Genomic DNA, 16516 nt, shown 5'->3' on the forward strand with positions numbered 1-16516 from the left:
GGGGGGCGTAGACCAGCCCCACGAAAGCATGTTGAAACGCACTACCGTGTGTGGGGGTGGGGGGGCGAAGACCAGCTCCATGGCAATGGCCAGCAAACACTGTGTGTTAAGGGGGGCGAAGAGCACTCTGCGAAGATCAGCCCCACCAGCCCACGGTCGCGTTGAAGAGCCTGGGGGGGGCGAAACATTTTTTCGTTCGGTGTGGGGGGGGGGGGGGGGGGGCGAAGAGCAGCCCCACCAGCCCACGGCTGCGTTGAAGGAGCTCTGTCGTGCGCCGTGCTCGTTTGAGGGGGTGGCGAAGAGCGTGGGGCGGCCAGCCTTAGGCGGGCGGCCAGGCAGGCGGCCAACCTTAGGCGGCCAGCCCAGCGGGCGGCCAGGCGGCCAGCAACGACCACCAGGCAGCCGACCAACGCACGAAAAGAAAAAAAAACATTTATTTTTTTAATATATATTTTAATTGTTCATTTTTAATTTATTAAAAATGAGGCGGGCGACCAGGCAGCCAGCGGCGGCGGCCAGACTCGGCCCTGTGGACACTCCCCACACGGGCGGGCGGGCGGCCACGCCCGAAGCGGCGAGGGCCGGCCCGGCCTGTTATTTTTTTTATTTTTATTAAAAAAAAAAACAAAACACATAAAACAACGGTACACCCCACGAAACAAACCCAACATGGCCGTTGCGCCGTGTGGCCGTAGTGCCCGTTTTCCACGAAAGAGACCCACTGCACACGGCTGTAAACCGCGTGCTAAGAGAGATAAATCCCACAGCCGTAGTGCCGAGTCCTTCGAGAGACAACCGTTCTATAGCCGTTGTGCCTAGTGAACACTTCTATGGCCATAGCGCCTAGAGGAAATTTCATCCAGCACGTGTGCACTGCACGTGTGCACCTAGTGGAGAAAACATACAGCCGTAGCGCCTGGAAATTACTCTTTCTTTTACTGTTACTGTTGTGTATTTCTGGTTTATTGCATTGTTTACATTGCAAGTAAATCGAAATGTCTGCCCGTCCCAGTGTGTCCCCACCCACTAGTCCGGTAGGTTTTTTAGGACTTCTCTCCTCGGTCGCGGGCCTTACTCCGACCGAGTTGGGTGGTCGTAGACGCCACGCCGTCTCCCGTTCGGAGGGGCGCTCTCCGGGCACGTCTCGTGACTCGCAGGCGCCTTCCATGTCTCGTGACCCTGCCCTTGACCTTGGCATGCCCGTAGAGGCCGCCGACTTGGCTGACCCCGCTCCGGCCGATGAGCTGGATTATATGAACACTGACGTCACCGAGGGGGATGATGACCTCTTGGCAGACCACGACTTTGACTAGTACCTTACTGACCCTGCCAACATCCTCACGGAGACGGAGCGCTCTAGTGGGATGTTTAGATATGTTAACACGCAATTGACGATCTTACAGAGGGTCCAGGATGACGTTGTCACGATGCTGCAGGGCATCTCAACACGCCTAGACGTGTTGTCCGCTATTTCGACATCTTCTCCTCTTTCTCGTGATAGACGCCCACCTGCGACACGCGTGAGCACAGCCTCACTCGTGGTCCCAGGAGGACAGGCCGCAGTGCCTGCGAGGCCGTAGAGGCAGCCTCGGCGTTACTTAAAGATTTTAAGTTGCCTAGTTTTGGCGGCGAGGAACGAGAGCGTAACAAAGATTCTGTTAATATGTTCTTAGCGAAATGGTCGGACATTCATGAGCTGCGTAAGCAGCCTAGTCATGTGCAGCCCGTAGAGGTTAGTTTCTTATTGTCTGGCAAGGCATACAAGTGGTAGATGAATCTTACCACTCCCCCTACCACTTGGGCAGCTTTCGAAACAATGTTTCGAAAGGAGTTTTTGCTAGGCAATGAAGAAGAGAGAAGTTGGGATGCGTGGGACAAGTGTTCGATAGAACACAAGACCCTCACCCAGTACATCTCTGACTACAGAGAGCTCATACTCAAGTTGAAGGGAATCGATGCATTCCAAACATTGAGGGGCTTCAAACGAGGCCTAACAAATGATTATCTTGAGTATGTAGAGCCCTTGTAGCCTAAGGACCTCTCTCAGGCCATCAAATATGCGCAAATCTATGATGACATCAAGCGTCGTGGTGCGCGAGATGGGGCAGGGAGATCAGTGGATAAAGGAAAAAAGGGGTCGAGTTTAAAAGGGTTTCCGTAGTGAAAAAAGAGGGGAGAGAACGGAGGGGAGTCAGGAGGTCGTTGGTCTAAAAAACCGAGACCCTTCAAGAAATAACGAAGTTCTGAAACCCACAAAAAGGAGCAGTACTTGCAAGCACAAAAGGAAAATTGCTTCAACTGCAATGAAGTGGGGCACAACAAGGCTGATTGCCCAAAGTTAAAAGCAAGCACTAGTGGCAAGGCGCCTAAGAGCGATGGTAAATCCTCTAGGCAGTTGCACACAGTGCAGACGCTACCTCTTAGTGCCGGAGAGTTCAGAGAGGTTACGGTGAGTCATGTGACGAGCGTCACGCTTGTTCAATGACACTAGCTATGTGGCAAGCCTAGTGTTGGTCCGCATGACATGGTGCGCATGTATGGCACCATAGGTGGCCGTAGAGTCACTGTCTTTATAGACGATGGGGCTAGCCATAACTTTTTGAACTATTCATTGGTCAAGAAGTTGAAATTAAAAGAGACCGCAAGTGATCATGAGTATACCGTTGGTTTGGCCAATGGTTATGATAAAAAGATATGGAATACCGTGGTCTTGGGAGTCCCTTTGATCATGCAGGACTATAAGGCCGTGCTTGACTTCCAGGTCATGCATTTGGCTAGAGCAGATGTTTACTTAGGCAGGGAGTGGCTGTATAGCCTCGGTCCTAGCCTAGTTCGGAGTTATTTACACAACACATTACAGTTTGAGTCTGGGGGTAATATTATCACCCTACAGGGAGACCGTAGTGTCCCCTTTTCACCACTTATATCATCGCTCGAGTTATGCCACGCGGTCCGCAGCGGCCAGGTAGCACAAGTATACGCTTGTTACCCTCTTGTAAATTCTGTTTCCGTAGCTGAAACTGAAAGTAATGTTTGCGTAGACAAACATGGAAAACAAAGCCTTGGAAGAGACCCACTGTTTTCTGAAAACCCTGTTTGGCATGCATGTGATGATGAACAAGGTCCAAGGCAAAAGAGACTCTAAAAACAAAGTACGTAGATGCTGTGAAAAGTTTATTGCAGGAATTTCAAGATGTCTTTCCTACAGACCTTCTAGATGGTTTACCACCATCAAGGGAAGTAGAACATGGCATCGAAGTTATGCCTCGGTCCAAACCAATAAGCAAGCCTGCTTATAGGTTGAGCCACTCCGAGGCACAGGAGGTGGAAACAGTTGACCGACTATTTAGAGAAAGGGTTTATTCGCCCTAATTTGAGTCCTTGGGCATCACCGATTCTTTTGGTAAAGAAGAAAGATGGTTCTATGTGCATGTGCATAGATTATCGGGCTCTTAATCAAGTCACGATTGCCACGTATGGACGAGTTGTTTGATCAACTCTATGGGTCGAAATATTTCTCTAAGATAGACGTGAGATCTGGGTATCATCAGGTTAGAATTAAGGTCGAGGATGTTGCGAAGACAGCATTCAGGACACGATTCGGTCACTTTGAGTTTTTGGTTATGCCGTTTGGGCTAACCAATGCTCTAGCGACTTTTATGACGCTGATGGACAGTGTTTTACGTCCATACTTAGGAAAATTCGTAGTAGTTTTCCTAGATGATATTCTTGTGTACAACAAAACGCGTAAAGAACACTTGGCACATTTGCGATTAGTGTTCCAGTTATTGCGACAACACAAGCTATTTGCGAAGGAGAGCAAATGTGAATTTTTTGAAAGAGAAATTCACTATTTGGGCCACATTATATCCACCCATGGTACGCGGATGGAACCTGAGAAAGTGGAAGCTATTCTCAAGTGGCTAGCCCCGAAAAATCTCGAAGAATTGCAGATTTTTCTTGTTATGTCGGGGTTTTACCGACAGTATGTAAAGGACTACGCGAAGATCGCAGTCCCGTTGACGGATCAATTGCGCACAAAAACAAAGAATATATGTTGGGAGGGAGACCAACAAAAGAAGCTTCGAAAACTTAAGGTAGCCATAGCAGCTGCACCTGTTTTGACTATAGTTGACTCTACTGAGCCATTTGTCTTGGAGACAGACGCTAGTGGTGAGGCCATTGGAGCCGTGCTTTTGCAAAGGGGACGCCTTGTTGCATTTGAGAGCAAAAATTAGATAGGGCTCAGGGTAACTACTCGGCTTACGAGCGGGAGTTGCTGGCCATCGTACATGCACTTAAAAAGTGGAGACACTATTTATATGGTGCCACTTTTGAAGTACGTACGGATCATGAAAGCGTGACATGGCTTTCGAGTCAAAACAAGTTGAAAGGTCGGAAAGCTCGGTGGGCGGAGCTCCTACAGGAGTTTGACCTTCAGATTCGCTACCAAAGGGGTAAATATAATGTTGTGGCGGATGCGCTTAGCCGCATGTCACAAATTAATGAGTTAAGCTTTACGGTTTTCAAGAATGAGTTCTTGGAATCACTCCGTGACTTGTGTGAGCATGATCCTATCTTTACAGAGGTCTGGCGCGCTGTACGCGTACGCACTTTGTCACAGCCGCGCCCACCTTCCTCGCCGGCACGTAATGCTAGTCCAGAGACACTGGCCGTAGGTGCGGCGGGTAGCGAGGCGAGAGTTAGTCCGGAGAGGCTAGCCGAGTCCTGGGGTATAGTTTTGAGCCGGAGAGCTCAGACGTAGGCCTTTCATCACCTTTGTTTTCCTACACGGTTTCAAAGGATGATGCTAAACTTCGTCAGGGGGAGAAGTATGCTAACTACTCCATTGACGACGGGTACTTACTCTACAAGGGTAGGGTGTGTGTACCAACTATTGGTGACTTTTGAGCCTGCATTCTTAGAGAAAGTCACGATAGTCCAAGTGCTGGTCATCCGGATACAAAAGACCTATGCACTAGTCAAACGACAATTTTATTGGCCTAGTTTGTTCAAGGACGTCCAGACTTATGTGCTGCAATGCAATAAGTGTTAGGTCAATAAGCATGAAAGGCTAAAGGTTGGGGGCTTGCTCCATCCTTTAAGCATTCCTCAAGGGAAATGGGAAAGCATTTCCATGGATTTCATCACCGGTTTACCCACAACAAGTCGAGGGAATGACTCGGTCTAGGTGGTGGTGGATAGGTTAACCAAGATGGCAAAATTTATTGCCACCAAGAAAACGGTAAAAACGCCAGAGTTGGCAAAACTCTTTATTGAACATCTCTACAAGCTACATGGCTTGCCCGCAGATATAGTGTCAGATAGAGATAGAAAGTTCAACAGCCACTTTTGGAGGGAAGTCTTCAAAAAGCTGGATACTACTCTGAGTATGAGTACGGCGGACCATCCGGAGTCTGATGGTCAAACAAAAAGGGTTAACCAAATACTCGAGGATATGTTGCGTTCTTATGTAAGTAAGAAGCAATCAAATTGGGAAGAATATTTGCCCATATTGGAGTTTGCTTATAACAGCTCCAAGCATTCAACAACTGGCTTTACACCATTCATGTTGATGTATGGTTTTCAGCCGAGGTCTCCGTTGGCTGTAGGCCTAGATAAGAAAAAGATTCAATCTATCAAGGAGTTCCTTGAAGATATGAATGATATGCTCAAAGCTGCATGTGAGAGCATTCGTAGCGCACAGGATCGCGCTAAAACATTTGCCGATAAAGGACGCAGACAAGTGACCTTTGCAGAAGGTGACTTTGTATTTTTAAAGGTTCCTGCGCAGTCAGCAACCATGAAAAAGGGAAAGTGTGATAAACTTTCTCCTAGATATTGCGGTCCTTTCAAGGTCCTTAAGAAGATTGGGGACGTAGCCTACAAACTTGAGTTACCGGAGAGTTCTCAAGTTAGTAAACTGAAGAAATCAGTTCACGGGTTAGAGAACGTAGTTTCTCTAGATATTTTGGTGGAATTGATCACTCCACCAAAGATACCACATGAACCGGAAAGGATTCTTGGGTATCGAGATCGACAAAACCCGCCATACACTGTACCCTGAGGTACTAGTTAAATGGAAGGACAGAGACAAGGAATCAGCTACTTGGGAACGCCGTAGTGCAATTTCCAAGTGATTTTCCTTGTTTGTTTTCGAGGACGAAAACTCTTCTTAAGGGGGAGGTAATGTCACGTAGGCTGTAACGCCTGTGAGTGACCATCGGCGGACCGGATGGCAGCGCTCGGCCGAAGTGTCGAGGCCATCCGGGGTTCAGTGGGAGAGGACGCCCGTGCGGAGACATGGGCGGCCGGGCTAGTGCGGACGGCAGGCCACACACTTTATAGCCCGGAAATGAGGAGGTAATCCTCATTCTCCTCTATGGCTGGGTGGTGAACTAGTCGCCGATCCCTCCGTTGTGAGGGCACCCGCAGTGGTGCTACACGCACGTCACAATTTTGAATCACCTCCCTCAGACATTTTCTCTCTCTAGGCCAAAACAGGGTAAAACAGGATCTTTCTTTTTCTTCCGATGACCGGAAGAACACAGTTGTATTATTTTTTGTCTCATAGGCCGACTTTGGCCTCTCGTAGACGTTAATCTCTCTCTCTCTCTCTCTCTCTCTAGATGGAGACACAGGAGAGGCTAGCTCGCTTTCATTTGGACTCAGGGTACATGTTCATGCCATTCACAGCCTCAGCATCGGCGATGTATGATATCTTATATCCCTCTTATGGCACTGGATGGAGTTAGACATAGATTTGCATAGCATGCTTGTACTACCCCTTCAGCATATAGAGATGCATCTTGCCTTAGCACTCCATCCCATCCCCACCCCCCCTTATATTGTTTGTATATGGGCTCCACCGATCCATGATGATTCACAGTTGTATCCAGACACATGCACACTTTTTCTTTTGTTTCTTTTCTTCCGATGACCGGAAGAACACAGTTGTATTATTTTTTTGTCTCATAGGCCGACTTTGGCCTCTCGTAGACGTTAATATATCTTTCTTTCTTTCTTTCTCTCTCTCTCTCTCTTTGCCCCCCCTCCCGCCAGCCCCTCGCTCTGCCTCTGCGCCAGCCTCTTGCTCTGCCTCTACACTAGCCCCTCGCTCTGTCCTTGTGCCAGCCCCCTCTGCTCCCCTCCCGCCACCCCCTCGCTCTGCCTCTGCGCCAGTCCCCTCTGCTCCCCTCCCGCCAGCCCCCTCTGCCCCCCCTCCCGCTAGCAACCCCTTCTGCGCTAGCCCCCTCTGCGCCAGCCCTCCCTCCTGCCCTCTCTCCTGTCCCCCCTCCCGCTAGCAACCCCTTCTGCGCCAGCCCTCCCTCCTGTCCCATGGGTCGTTTTTTGGCCTCCCGAGGACGAGAATATATTCTTCTTCTTCTTCTTCTTCTCCCGCCAGCCCCCCTGCCCTCTCTCTCTCTCTCTCTTCGCCCTTCGTCAGGCCCCCAAGGCAGCCACCTGCCGCTGCTCTATTGTGCACCCTGCCCGCTAGTCTCTTCGCCTTTCGTCAGGCCTCTCTCTCACTTATCCGCCTGTTGATTCGCTGTTGCCTCGCTATGCTGGCCCGCCTTCCTCTACGGTAGGCCCTGTGATTCCGCCTCGCTGATTCGCTTCGCCGCCTTGCTATACAGGTCACACATTGGTTCTCACAGCATGGCCTAGACATGGATCATCTACCACCATTCTAGTATGGCAGGGATGCACCACATATCCGTCTCTCTCATAGTGAGGGACAGAGTATTGATACAGGACCTATGGCAGCTCTATACACGAGAGACATGGATATCGCCTACACAACCTCTTCCACCGAAGATGCCATACTACAGAGATCACTTCATGAGTATCATTGATGATGGATTTATAGAGAGGCCTAGATACATGGAGGGCTTTTTACCACACGGCTCCCGAGTGGCTATTGGTCAGCTTAGAGTTTCATCACATCGATTGGAGATCGAGCTTGGCAGAGCAGCACAGATCCCCTGAGAGGAGAGGGTATGCAGATTGTGCAGAGAGGAGGTGAAGAGTGAGGAGCATTATGTATGCAGATGCATAGCATATACAGCCATCCGAGAGAGATATCCCATTTTATTCAGACCAGCGCATACTGGGGAGATTCATTCTAGACATACAGCGTCACAAAGAGACATCATTACAAGCTCAGACAGCTCCAGAGGGGGGACAGACACAGATTACTACATTTTTTCAGAGATCCATCCCACTCCCAACCCCTACACGGTAGGGAATTACTCTCCAGAGAGCAGAGACACTCAGAGCCCGCAGGAGACAGAGGACACCTAGCTTTCGGACACCATGTCATACCAGAGAGAGATGACAGAGATCAGAGCTCAGTTTCACAGAGAGGATGCAGAGCGACTGGGTCGCTTCAGAGCAGACCCAGGCATGTTCTTCAGGGAGCTGTGGACACCCCTTTCATTGATGTATACCATTTTATACCCCCAGTATGGTACAAGATGGAGCTAGCTAGGTTGCATATCATGATTGTATACTCCATGCATATAGCTTTGCATTCTCATAGTAGTAGAGCTCCATCCCCTCCCCCACTCATTGTACTTATTGCACACCCAGATTCAGCTTTTTAGTTCTTTACTTTTTCATTTTGTTGGGATGACAGAGGATACTCCATATAGGTACACCGATTTGTCTCATAGGCCGAGTTTGGTCTTTTGGAAGACGTTAATAAAATCTTTCTTACTTTCTTTCTTTCTCTCTCTCCGCCTCTCTCTCTTTCTCCCGCCTAGCACCTTCTCTCTCTCTCTCTCTCTCTCTCTCTCTCTCTCTCTCGCTCTACCTTTTCCTTCTCTACTTTTCTCCTTCCATTCTCCTGCTCTTTTGTCAATTCCTATTCAATTTCTCTCAAATTTCTCTAATTTTCCAAAAATCCCCCAATTTTTGAAATATTCTGAAATTGGCCCAATTTCTCCCAATTTGTTGCTCCCAATTTTCTCAAATTTCCTACCCCCAATTTGCCAAATTTCTGAAATTGGCCCAATTTTCCCCAATTTCCTACCTCCAATTGTTTCCAATTTTTCCAAATTTGTTAATTTTTCCAAATTTTTCGGTTTTTCTCAATTTCTTAAGTTCCCTCAATTGTCCCTAATTTCTTTATTTCTCCCAATTTTTTCAATTTTTTTCTTTTTCCCAATTTCTCCTAATTTTTTATTTTTTTCCAATTGTCCCAATTTTTCCTAATTGCCCCCAATTTCTTTCATCATGGGAAGAAAGAAATACTTGCACAACTAAAAAGCATAAACATGAATAAACCAAATTAAATAAACAAGAGAGAGATGGAAAATAGAGTAGAGATCACCGTCAACACAAGATTGGATTGAATCTCCCCTAGCACGAGTGTGGCCCTTGTACCACTCACCCATATGTATATGTATTAGAAAAAGCGTTTGCTTTCTAAAAAAATAGTTCCGAAAACAAAGCACAAGTGCTTTTGAGTTTATGAGCATGCAAGCTCTACAAAAATATAACAAGCATTGATATAAAGTCTCGAGCCCACCAAAAGTATAAAATACTATTTGGTATGTACAAAGATATGAGGCCTTAGCCTTACAAAAATATTGATGCCTAAATATAAAACCATAAAAGGTGTTCACATGTCTTCCAAATATTCCATAGTGGTCCAACACATGTTCCACCCACGATTAACACATAATCTTGGCTGGACGGAGATGATTGAAAACAAGGTCATTAATTGGAGATGCAAGCATTGCAACAATGTCTACACAGGGATTGTACCGCGAGTGAAAGCCCATCTTCTCAACATTCTCGGGCAAGGTGTTGCTTGTTCCACGACGGATATTCTCGATGATGTAATCTTGAGAATGGGTGGTGATCTAGCTACCATCCGTGCTGCAAAGAGAGCCCACATTGAGGTACAGGCGGCACCACCTTCCATTGGAGATTCCTCCCCAACCTCGCCCCAAGACAAAGCTCCGTCGGTTGCTACGTCTTCTCGGGCGGCTCATGTCACATCTCATCTGCAGAGTGCTTATAGAGGTAATGTTACACATGCATGTCAATCTAAAAGCATTCCAAATGTGTCAAATAGGCCGTTGCAATAGAGTTGGAGCAAGCTCAAGCATGAAAATGCTAGACGAAGAGTGAGGCAATATTTCTTTGAGTGTAATGTGGCATTTGACCATGCATGAAAGCCTGCCTTCTTGAATATGATGAGTGCGGGGCAGATGCAGGGCCCTCTTTTAAGCCCCCATCCTATGAGACTCTTCGCACTAAGGAGTTGAAGGCGGACGTAGAAGAGATTTTGAAGAGGAGCTGTCCCCAATTAGGGCTGCATGGGTGAGGTATGGATGCACCATACTATGTGATGGATGGTCAGACACCAAAGGACGACCTCTTATCAACATCTTCATGTCTTGTTGCATAGGCACTACTCTCTTGACTAGCATTGATGGTTCCGTAGAGGCTCATACAGCTCAATACATTTATGAGAAACTAAAGGCAGCAATTGAGGAGGTGTGAAGTGCAAATGTGGTCACTGTCATCACAGACAATGCAAGCAATTGCAAGGCTCCAGGTACTCTTGTGGAGAGGGATTACCCACACATTTGTTGGATGCCTTGTGCATCACACTCTCTTGACCTACTCATAGAGGATGTGGGAAAGATTTGATGGGTGGCTGATGTAGTCAAGAAGGCATAGTTTATGGTCAATTTTGTATGCAGAAAGCAACGAGCTCTTGGGATTTTTAGGGCAAATTGTGAGACAGAGCTAGCCAAGCCTTCAAGCACTCGCTTTGCCTACCTCTTCATAGTGCTGCAAAAGTTGGTGAAATGTCGTCGTGGTTTATGCCGCATGATTACAGATGAGAGGTGGATTGCATGGGATGGCAGATGGACTCCAAAAGGAAAGAAGTTTGAGGACATCATTTACGAGGCTATGTTTTGGCATGATGCTGAGAGCATTGTTAGATTTATGGAACCTTCGATTGCTGCATTGCGGCTTAGTGACTTAGCGTGCACCATGGGTATCATCTGGAGTTCATGGACAAAGTGGGCGCCGCCTTTGATGCATGCAACCTCTTCGACGATAATAGGTATGTTTTATGCTCATAGCTATGGAGTTTGTAAATTGTAGTATCTATTTTAAATTTTTATGTGCCATTCATGAGAAATTTACATGCAAGGCCCATGGGCTGTTGCACAAAGCTCTATTTTTACTTTAAGCTTTGAATTTTGTTAGGATGGATGAAATCAAGGAGATGGGATTGGTTTCATCGCCCTATTCATGTTGTCGCCCACATCTTGCATCCGCTTTGGAGGCAAGATAGTCAAAGACATGACCGTGAGCTCAATGTAGGATGGAGAGAATACACTACTAGAGTGGAGCCAGATCCTATGAAGCAAGATCTTCTTGAGACTCAGCTTTTACGTTTTCGAGATAGACATGATGTAGACTTTGGCTCAGCACGAGCGAGTCTTCGAGATGCACATGTGAAGCCCGTCAGTTGGTGGGAAAAGTACGGTGGAGATTGTGCTGAGCTGCAGGCAGATTGCCTTAAGGGTTCTCTCACAAGATTGTTCATCTGGAGCTTGTGAGAGAAATTAGAGTTTGTTTGCCCAAAAAAGAAACCATTTATCTCCTGCACAGCTGAAACGCCTAGTGTTTGTGAATTCTAATCTACGGCTCCTTCGAATGAGGGAACATACAAAATCCATAAATGAGATCAACCCTAATTCCTTCAAGGTTGAGATTTGTATGGAAGAATTGGTGCACCCTACAAATGAAGACGATGAAGTGTGGGCTTTCCTTGCAGCAGAGAGAGCACGACTTCAACACCAGTCTAGGTCGAGGACCAGCACCATAGTCAGAGGTAGAGGTAGAGGATCGACACCAGAGCCAGAGCTAGAGCCAGCTAGCGATTGGAGTGTCAGTGAGGAGGATGAGCATGACCATGGAGGACATGATGATAGCTCAGACTCTGAGGAGTGAAGCCTAAGACTCTGAGGCTTTAGCATCTTTCTAGCTTTTCTAGTCTTGACTCATTTTGTTTTTGGATTTGAAATCTGGATATTTATGATATTTTGTAATTTCTCAAGAGCTGCCTTTATAGCTCTATTATTTATGCCATTTGAATTAGAGGCTTGGTATTTTAATTCTTGAATGTTGAATCGTGATTCCTGAGTCGTGATTATAATTCATGATTTATGAACCAAGGATCATGCTTGCTTGAAATCAATGGTGTTACATGTTTAGTGTAATTCAAAGCTTTTTCACTCTGTCATTCAATTTTTCAAATGTCCATTCACAATTTTAATGTTGTTGCACTACAGTCTTATGCTGGATGCAATGTGTATAAATACAATTGTCAATGTTCACATGACTTGAAGATTGAAGTTCTTAAATCTTTAGTACTGTTTTGGCCCTTAGAAGTCAAGATAGACTCATCTATGATTTTAATATTTATCATCTATGATTTTAATATTTATCATCTATGATCTACTTGACAAGACCATACCCCTAGGCCCTTAAAAATATATTTAAAAAAAATGACATTATATATTTCAGATTGCCGTAAAAGACGTCCAGTACGCGTACTATACTTCGCCGTATTATACGTCCCGTCCCGTACGTGGCTTCTATGCCAGGAACCACACTCACACATAGGTTAGGCATGTTACGATCCCGTTGCGGAGATGGGTTTTGGGTGCCCAAACGCCTCAAGCCACACCCCACCTTGTCGGCAATATGCTGAAGGGAAATGGTGAAGACGGGAAATGAAGAAAAGAGCTGGCTCCGTTGGCTCGTTGTATAGTGCCTTACCCTTCCTTTGTCCCTTTGTGTAGCTTCCAGCTCCCCGGGTTATACAAGCTTAACCTTTACATTTTTATATGGTTTTTATGATCTTACCAAGTACCTACTCCCATAAACCAACCATCTCTTTTGATGCTCTTTATATCAAATGTTGTGTTGATACATCTTCAACTCTCATGAAACAAATCTTAATGAACAAAATAAAAAGCAGTGATTTTTATTATTAAGTATGTGATGTATGCTTCACCCATGCCTGTCAGCATCCCTCTCATCCTTTTCCATGCTAAGGCCCTATAGTGATTTCAAGCCCTTTTCCACAATTAAATAGATGTTCAATCCCACTATCTACTATGTTTGCACGTTGTGAGTGTAAACCTCTTGGGCATCCCTCTTCGTGCTTTGCAACCTCTTCATGTATCAAACTATCCACCTTTGTGTGTCAAACCTCCAAACTGTCCCACTACATGTGCCAAGATATCACTTTCATTTGCCATCGCTTAAATATCACGTCATCATCTCCCTTCTGAGGCACCATTGACTTTCCTAGCTAGCTTAAGTAAATCAAATAACACTCCAAATGTTTTTGTCCTTTTGCGAAGAACAAAGAACACGATAAACTTTCTATTCTCGCAACTGATGTTCATCAAACCACAACTTAATGACTTACAGAATTGAAAAAAGTGGATTTTTCAAAATATGCAGGAATCATTGTGGCATGGCAAGTTTTAACTTGCGGGATGTGTGCACTCTAAGTTGTCTTAAAGTTCTCTTTGCGTGTCTTGTAGGGTGCTCTGTTTGCAGATGGAGTTTGTCTAGCGATTGATGGAGAAAAGGACCCAAGGTGCCTGCTAGTTGCGTTTCATATTGTGAAGCTGGTTATGGAGCTTTTTCCAGATCCTAAGGGGCACATGGGAAGTCGTTCAGAAGAGATGTTTAGTATAGTCAGCTGCTACTTTCCAATTTCATTCAATCCTGTAAGCTGCTACATGCATACACATTTTCTATCTCAAGAGTATCTATCTCAAGAGTGTGCTTGAATTTCTTTTTCTAAAATCAACTGAAGCTGCAGCATATCTTTGCAGGCATTAGGTGACAAAAGGGGGATAACAAGAGAAGACCTTTCGACGGCACTTATGGTTTATTTTCTTTCAAGAAGCATGATTTTTTTTTTTGGTGCACATGCTTTGCTAAATAGGTCTTTCTTCTGTCCATGGTCATGCCTGGTGGTGAAGGGTTTCGCCTTCCAGGGCAAGGACCTGGGTTTGATGCCGCCAGCCTGCACCTGCTGGACACACTAAAACTACATAATGTATATCCCACAAAAAAAAGATGTCTCTCTTTTCTCACTCTTGCATGTCATGCTTTCCTTATCCAATCTTTTTGTTTGCCTACTGCCTATGTAGTATGTGTCAGTTCTATCTAAGCTTCCAGGTTCTGTTCCGTCTCATTCAGCCCTCACGCATACAAAAATAAGTTGCAGCTCTCAGGTTCATCAATTTTGTTTCTCCAAGAAAGATCCTTCCATTAGTTAAAAGAAAATCCGCCCAAAGGCATAAAATACAACTCTGTCCAAGACACTGAAAAGATAGAAGAAATGAAGGGGGGGGCTCCTTCCACAGCTGGCTGCTCTCGGAGGGAGGCTATATCACGGGGGTGGGGGAAGAGCCAAACAGGTCGGCTTCCCATTTGGCAAAGGCATAGTTGCCAATTCCCTCCTCTATCCTATCTCCACAATCCCATCAAAGTCCGTTTTACTCTAGGAACCCTGACTCCTTGGAAGTCTTGTGTGGTTGTCAATAGAAAGGTTGTCCAAATCCACTAGAAGCAAGAGATCATCCTTCAATCATTAAGTGTCTTACTCGTAGGAGATTACCAATTGAAGGAATTTGTTCTTACTAGAGAACCAATCATTCTTCCAAGTCACCTTCAAGACTTGGCCTAAAAAGCCCCAACTCCTAGAGTCATCAAGTCATCATGCATCCCAGAGCCATCCATTAGAAAGCCAATAAGCTCTTCCGAATCCCATATGCTCTTTGAACGCGAGTAGCCTGTCATGAATCAACAACTATCACAAGTTCCGTTTGAGCTACTCTTTTACCCCACCAAATTGGGCAAAACTGAAGGTCAGCTTTCTAAAAGCTACCAAACATCCGAGCAATCTCAACCATCTAGAGAGATCCTACAGGACAATTTTCAGTGTTAAAAAAAAGAGAGGTTCTATCTACCAATTCTCACACTAGTCCCTTTAGGACTCAATTGATTTGGAACCCTAATGTTCATACAAAAGGTTTATTAGGATCCACGATTTGCCTTTCAGCCTTATTAAGCTGGCATTGGCTACATTTCTTCACATAATCCTCAATAAAGGATTTCACGCATGGCCAATGGAAATGCTGGCCAACCAAGTATACTTGCGTGCCCTGCACTGGGTGCATCATGGCACTCATGCAATATCAAAGTTTGGACGTCGAGATCACTTGACACACAAACCTTGCCATCCTTGAATAGTAATCCACCTCTAATGGAATACTTTTCCAATATCTTTCTCTTAGCAGCACTCATTGGAGTGTCCGGAACACTTGGATCTCGTAGATTGCAAATGACGTGGACCAATTGCCGAATTCACTAAAATGGAAATCATTTTAGCAACGCCCTGAGTGATAGATAGAAGTCAGTCATTGTCTCAATAAAAAGAGATAGCATTGACCTCAGTGATCCTACTAAGGGCATCAGCAATCTGAATAGTTGCTCCCTTGCGGTAACGGATCTCTCAAAGTTGAACTCGTGCATGAGGTCAACCCACCTGGCTTTTGGAGGTCGGGTTGATCACAAATATACTTCAAAGAGTGTTGATCTATCTAGACAACAAATTGAGACCCATATAAATAGTGTCTCCAGATTTTCATTGCGTGGATAACAGCCAGAAGTTCCTGGGTGGGATAACTCATCTGTGCATCTGAAAGCTTCTTGCTTTCAAAGGGTATGGGTCTCCCGTCCTAGAACAAGGCAATACCTATTGCATAATCACTGGCATCTGTTTCGACCACAAAATGTTTATTAGGATCCACAATTTGCAACATAGGCGCTAAGGTGACTAGCTCCTTCAGTGCTCTAAAACATTGATGCAGCTTGTCACTCCAAATCACCAGAGGACTTGTTTTGCCCTTCTTGCTTCTCACCCCCTGTAAAAGCTGAGTCAAAGGGCTAGCAATTTGGCATAAGCCTCGATGATGAACTTCTTGAAAAAGCCAGTGAAACCAAGAAATGATTTCACCTGCCTAATCGGTTGTAGAATTGACCATTCCGAGACTTTTCGAACCTTATTTGAATCAATCCTCACACCATCAATAGAGATGATGTGACCCATATACAAACATTTTTGTTTGAAGAAATAACAACTTCTCTCATTTGAGTAACTCTAAGACGACTCCTTCGCATACAACTTCTCTCATTTGAGTAACTCTAAGACGACTCTGAGAAGATGTATGTGCTCTTCCAATGACCTATTGTAAATCAATGTCATCCAAGAAGACAACAATCCACTTTCCTAGATATGGACGAAACAAATTGTTCATCATCTGCTGAAACGTAGCATAAGCATTTGTCAACCCAAAAGGTAAGACCATAAACTTCTAGTGGCCATAGCACGTCCGAAACATAGTCTCAGGTACATCCTCAGGTTTAATCCTTATTTGATGATAGCCTGATC

The 16516-nt window shown here is 45.5% G+C and overlaps 1 protein-coding gene across 6 annotated transcripts in view; it reads left to right on the forward strand.

The window, feature by feature from the left end:
- The window catches only part of MET18 (ARM repeat superfamily protein), a 101894-nt gene that overhangs the window by 31736 nt on the left and 53642 nt on the right, over window positions 1-16516 (forward strand). For all 6 annotated transcript variants that reach the window (XM_086819646.1, XM_086819644.1, XM_086819645.1 and 3 more), the window contains 2 exons: window positions 13593-13781; window positions 13890-13943. In XM_086819646.1, the coding sequence (XP_086675772.1) occupies window positions 13593-13781; window positions 13890-13943 (243 nt within the window). The remainder of the gene's footprint in view (window positions 1-13592; window positions 13782-13889; window positions 13944-16516) is intronic.

This window comes from Cibotium barometz, chromosome 25, assembly GCF_041138505.1.
Source record: "Cibotium barometz isolate CiBa-2024 chromosome 25, ASM4113850v1, whole genome shotgun sequence".
In the NCBI taxonomy this organism is placed as follows: Eukaryota; Viridiplantae; Streptophyta; class Polypodiopsida; order Cyatheales; family Cibotiaceae; genus Cibotium; species Cibotium barometz.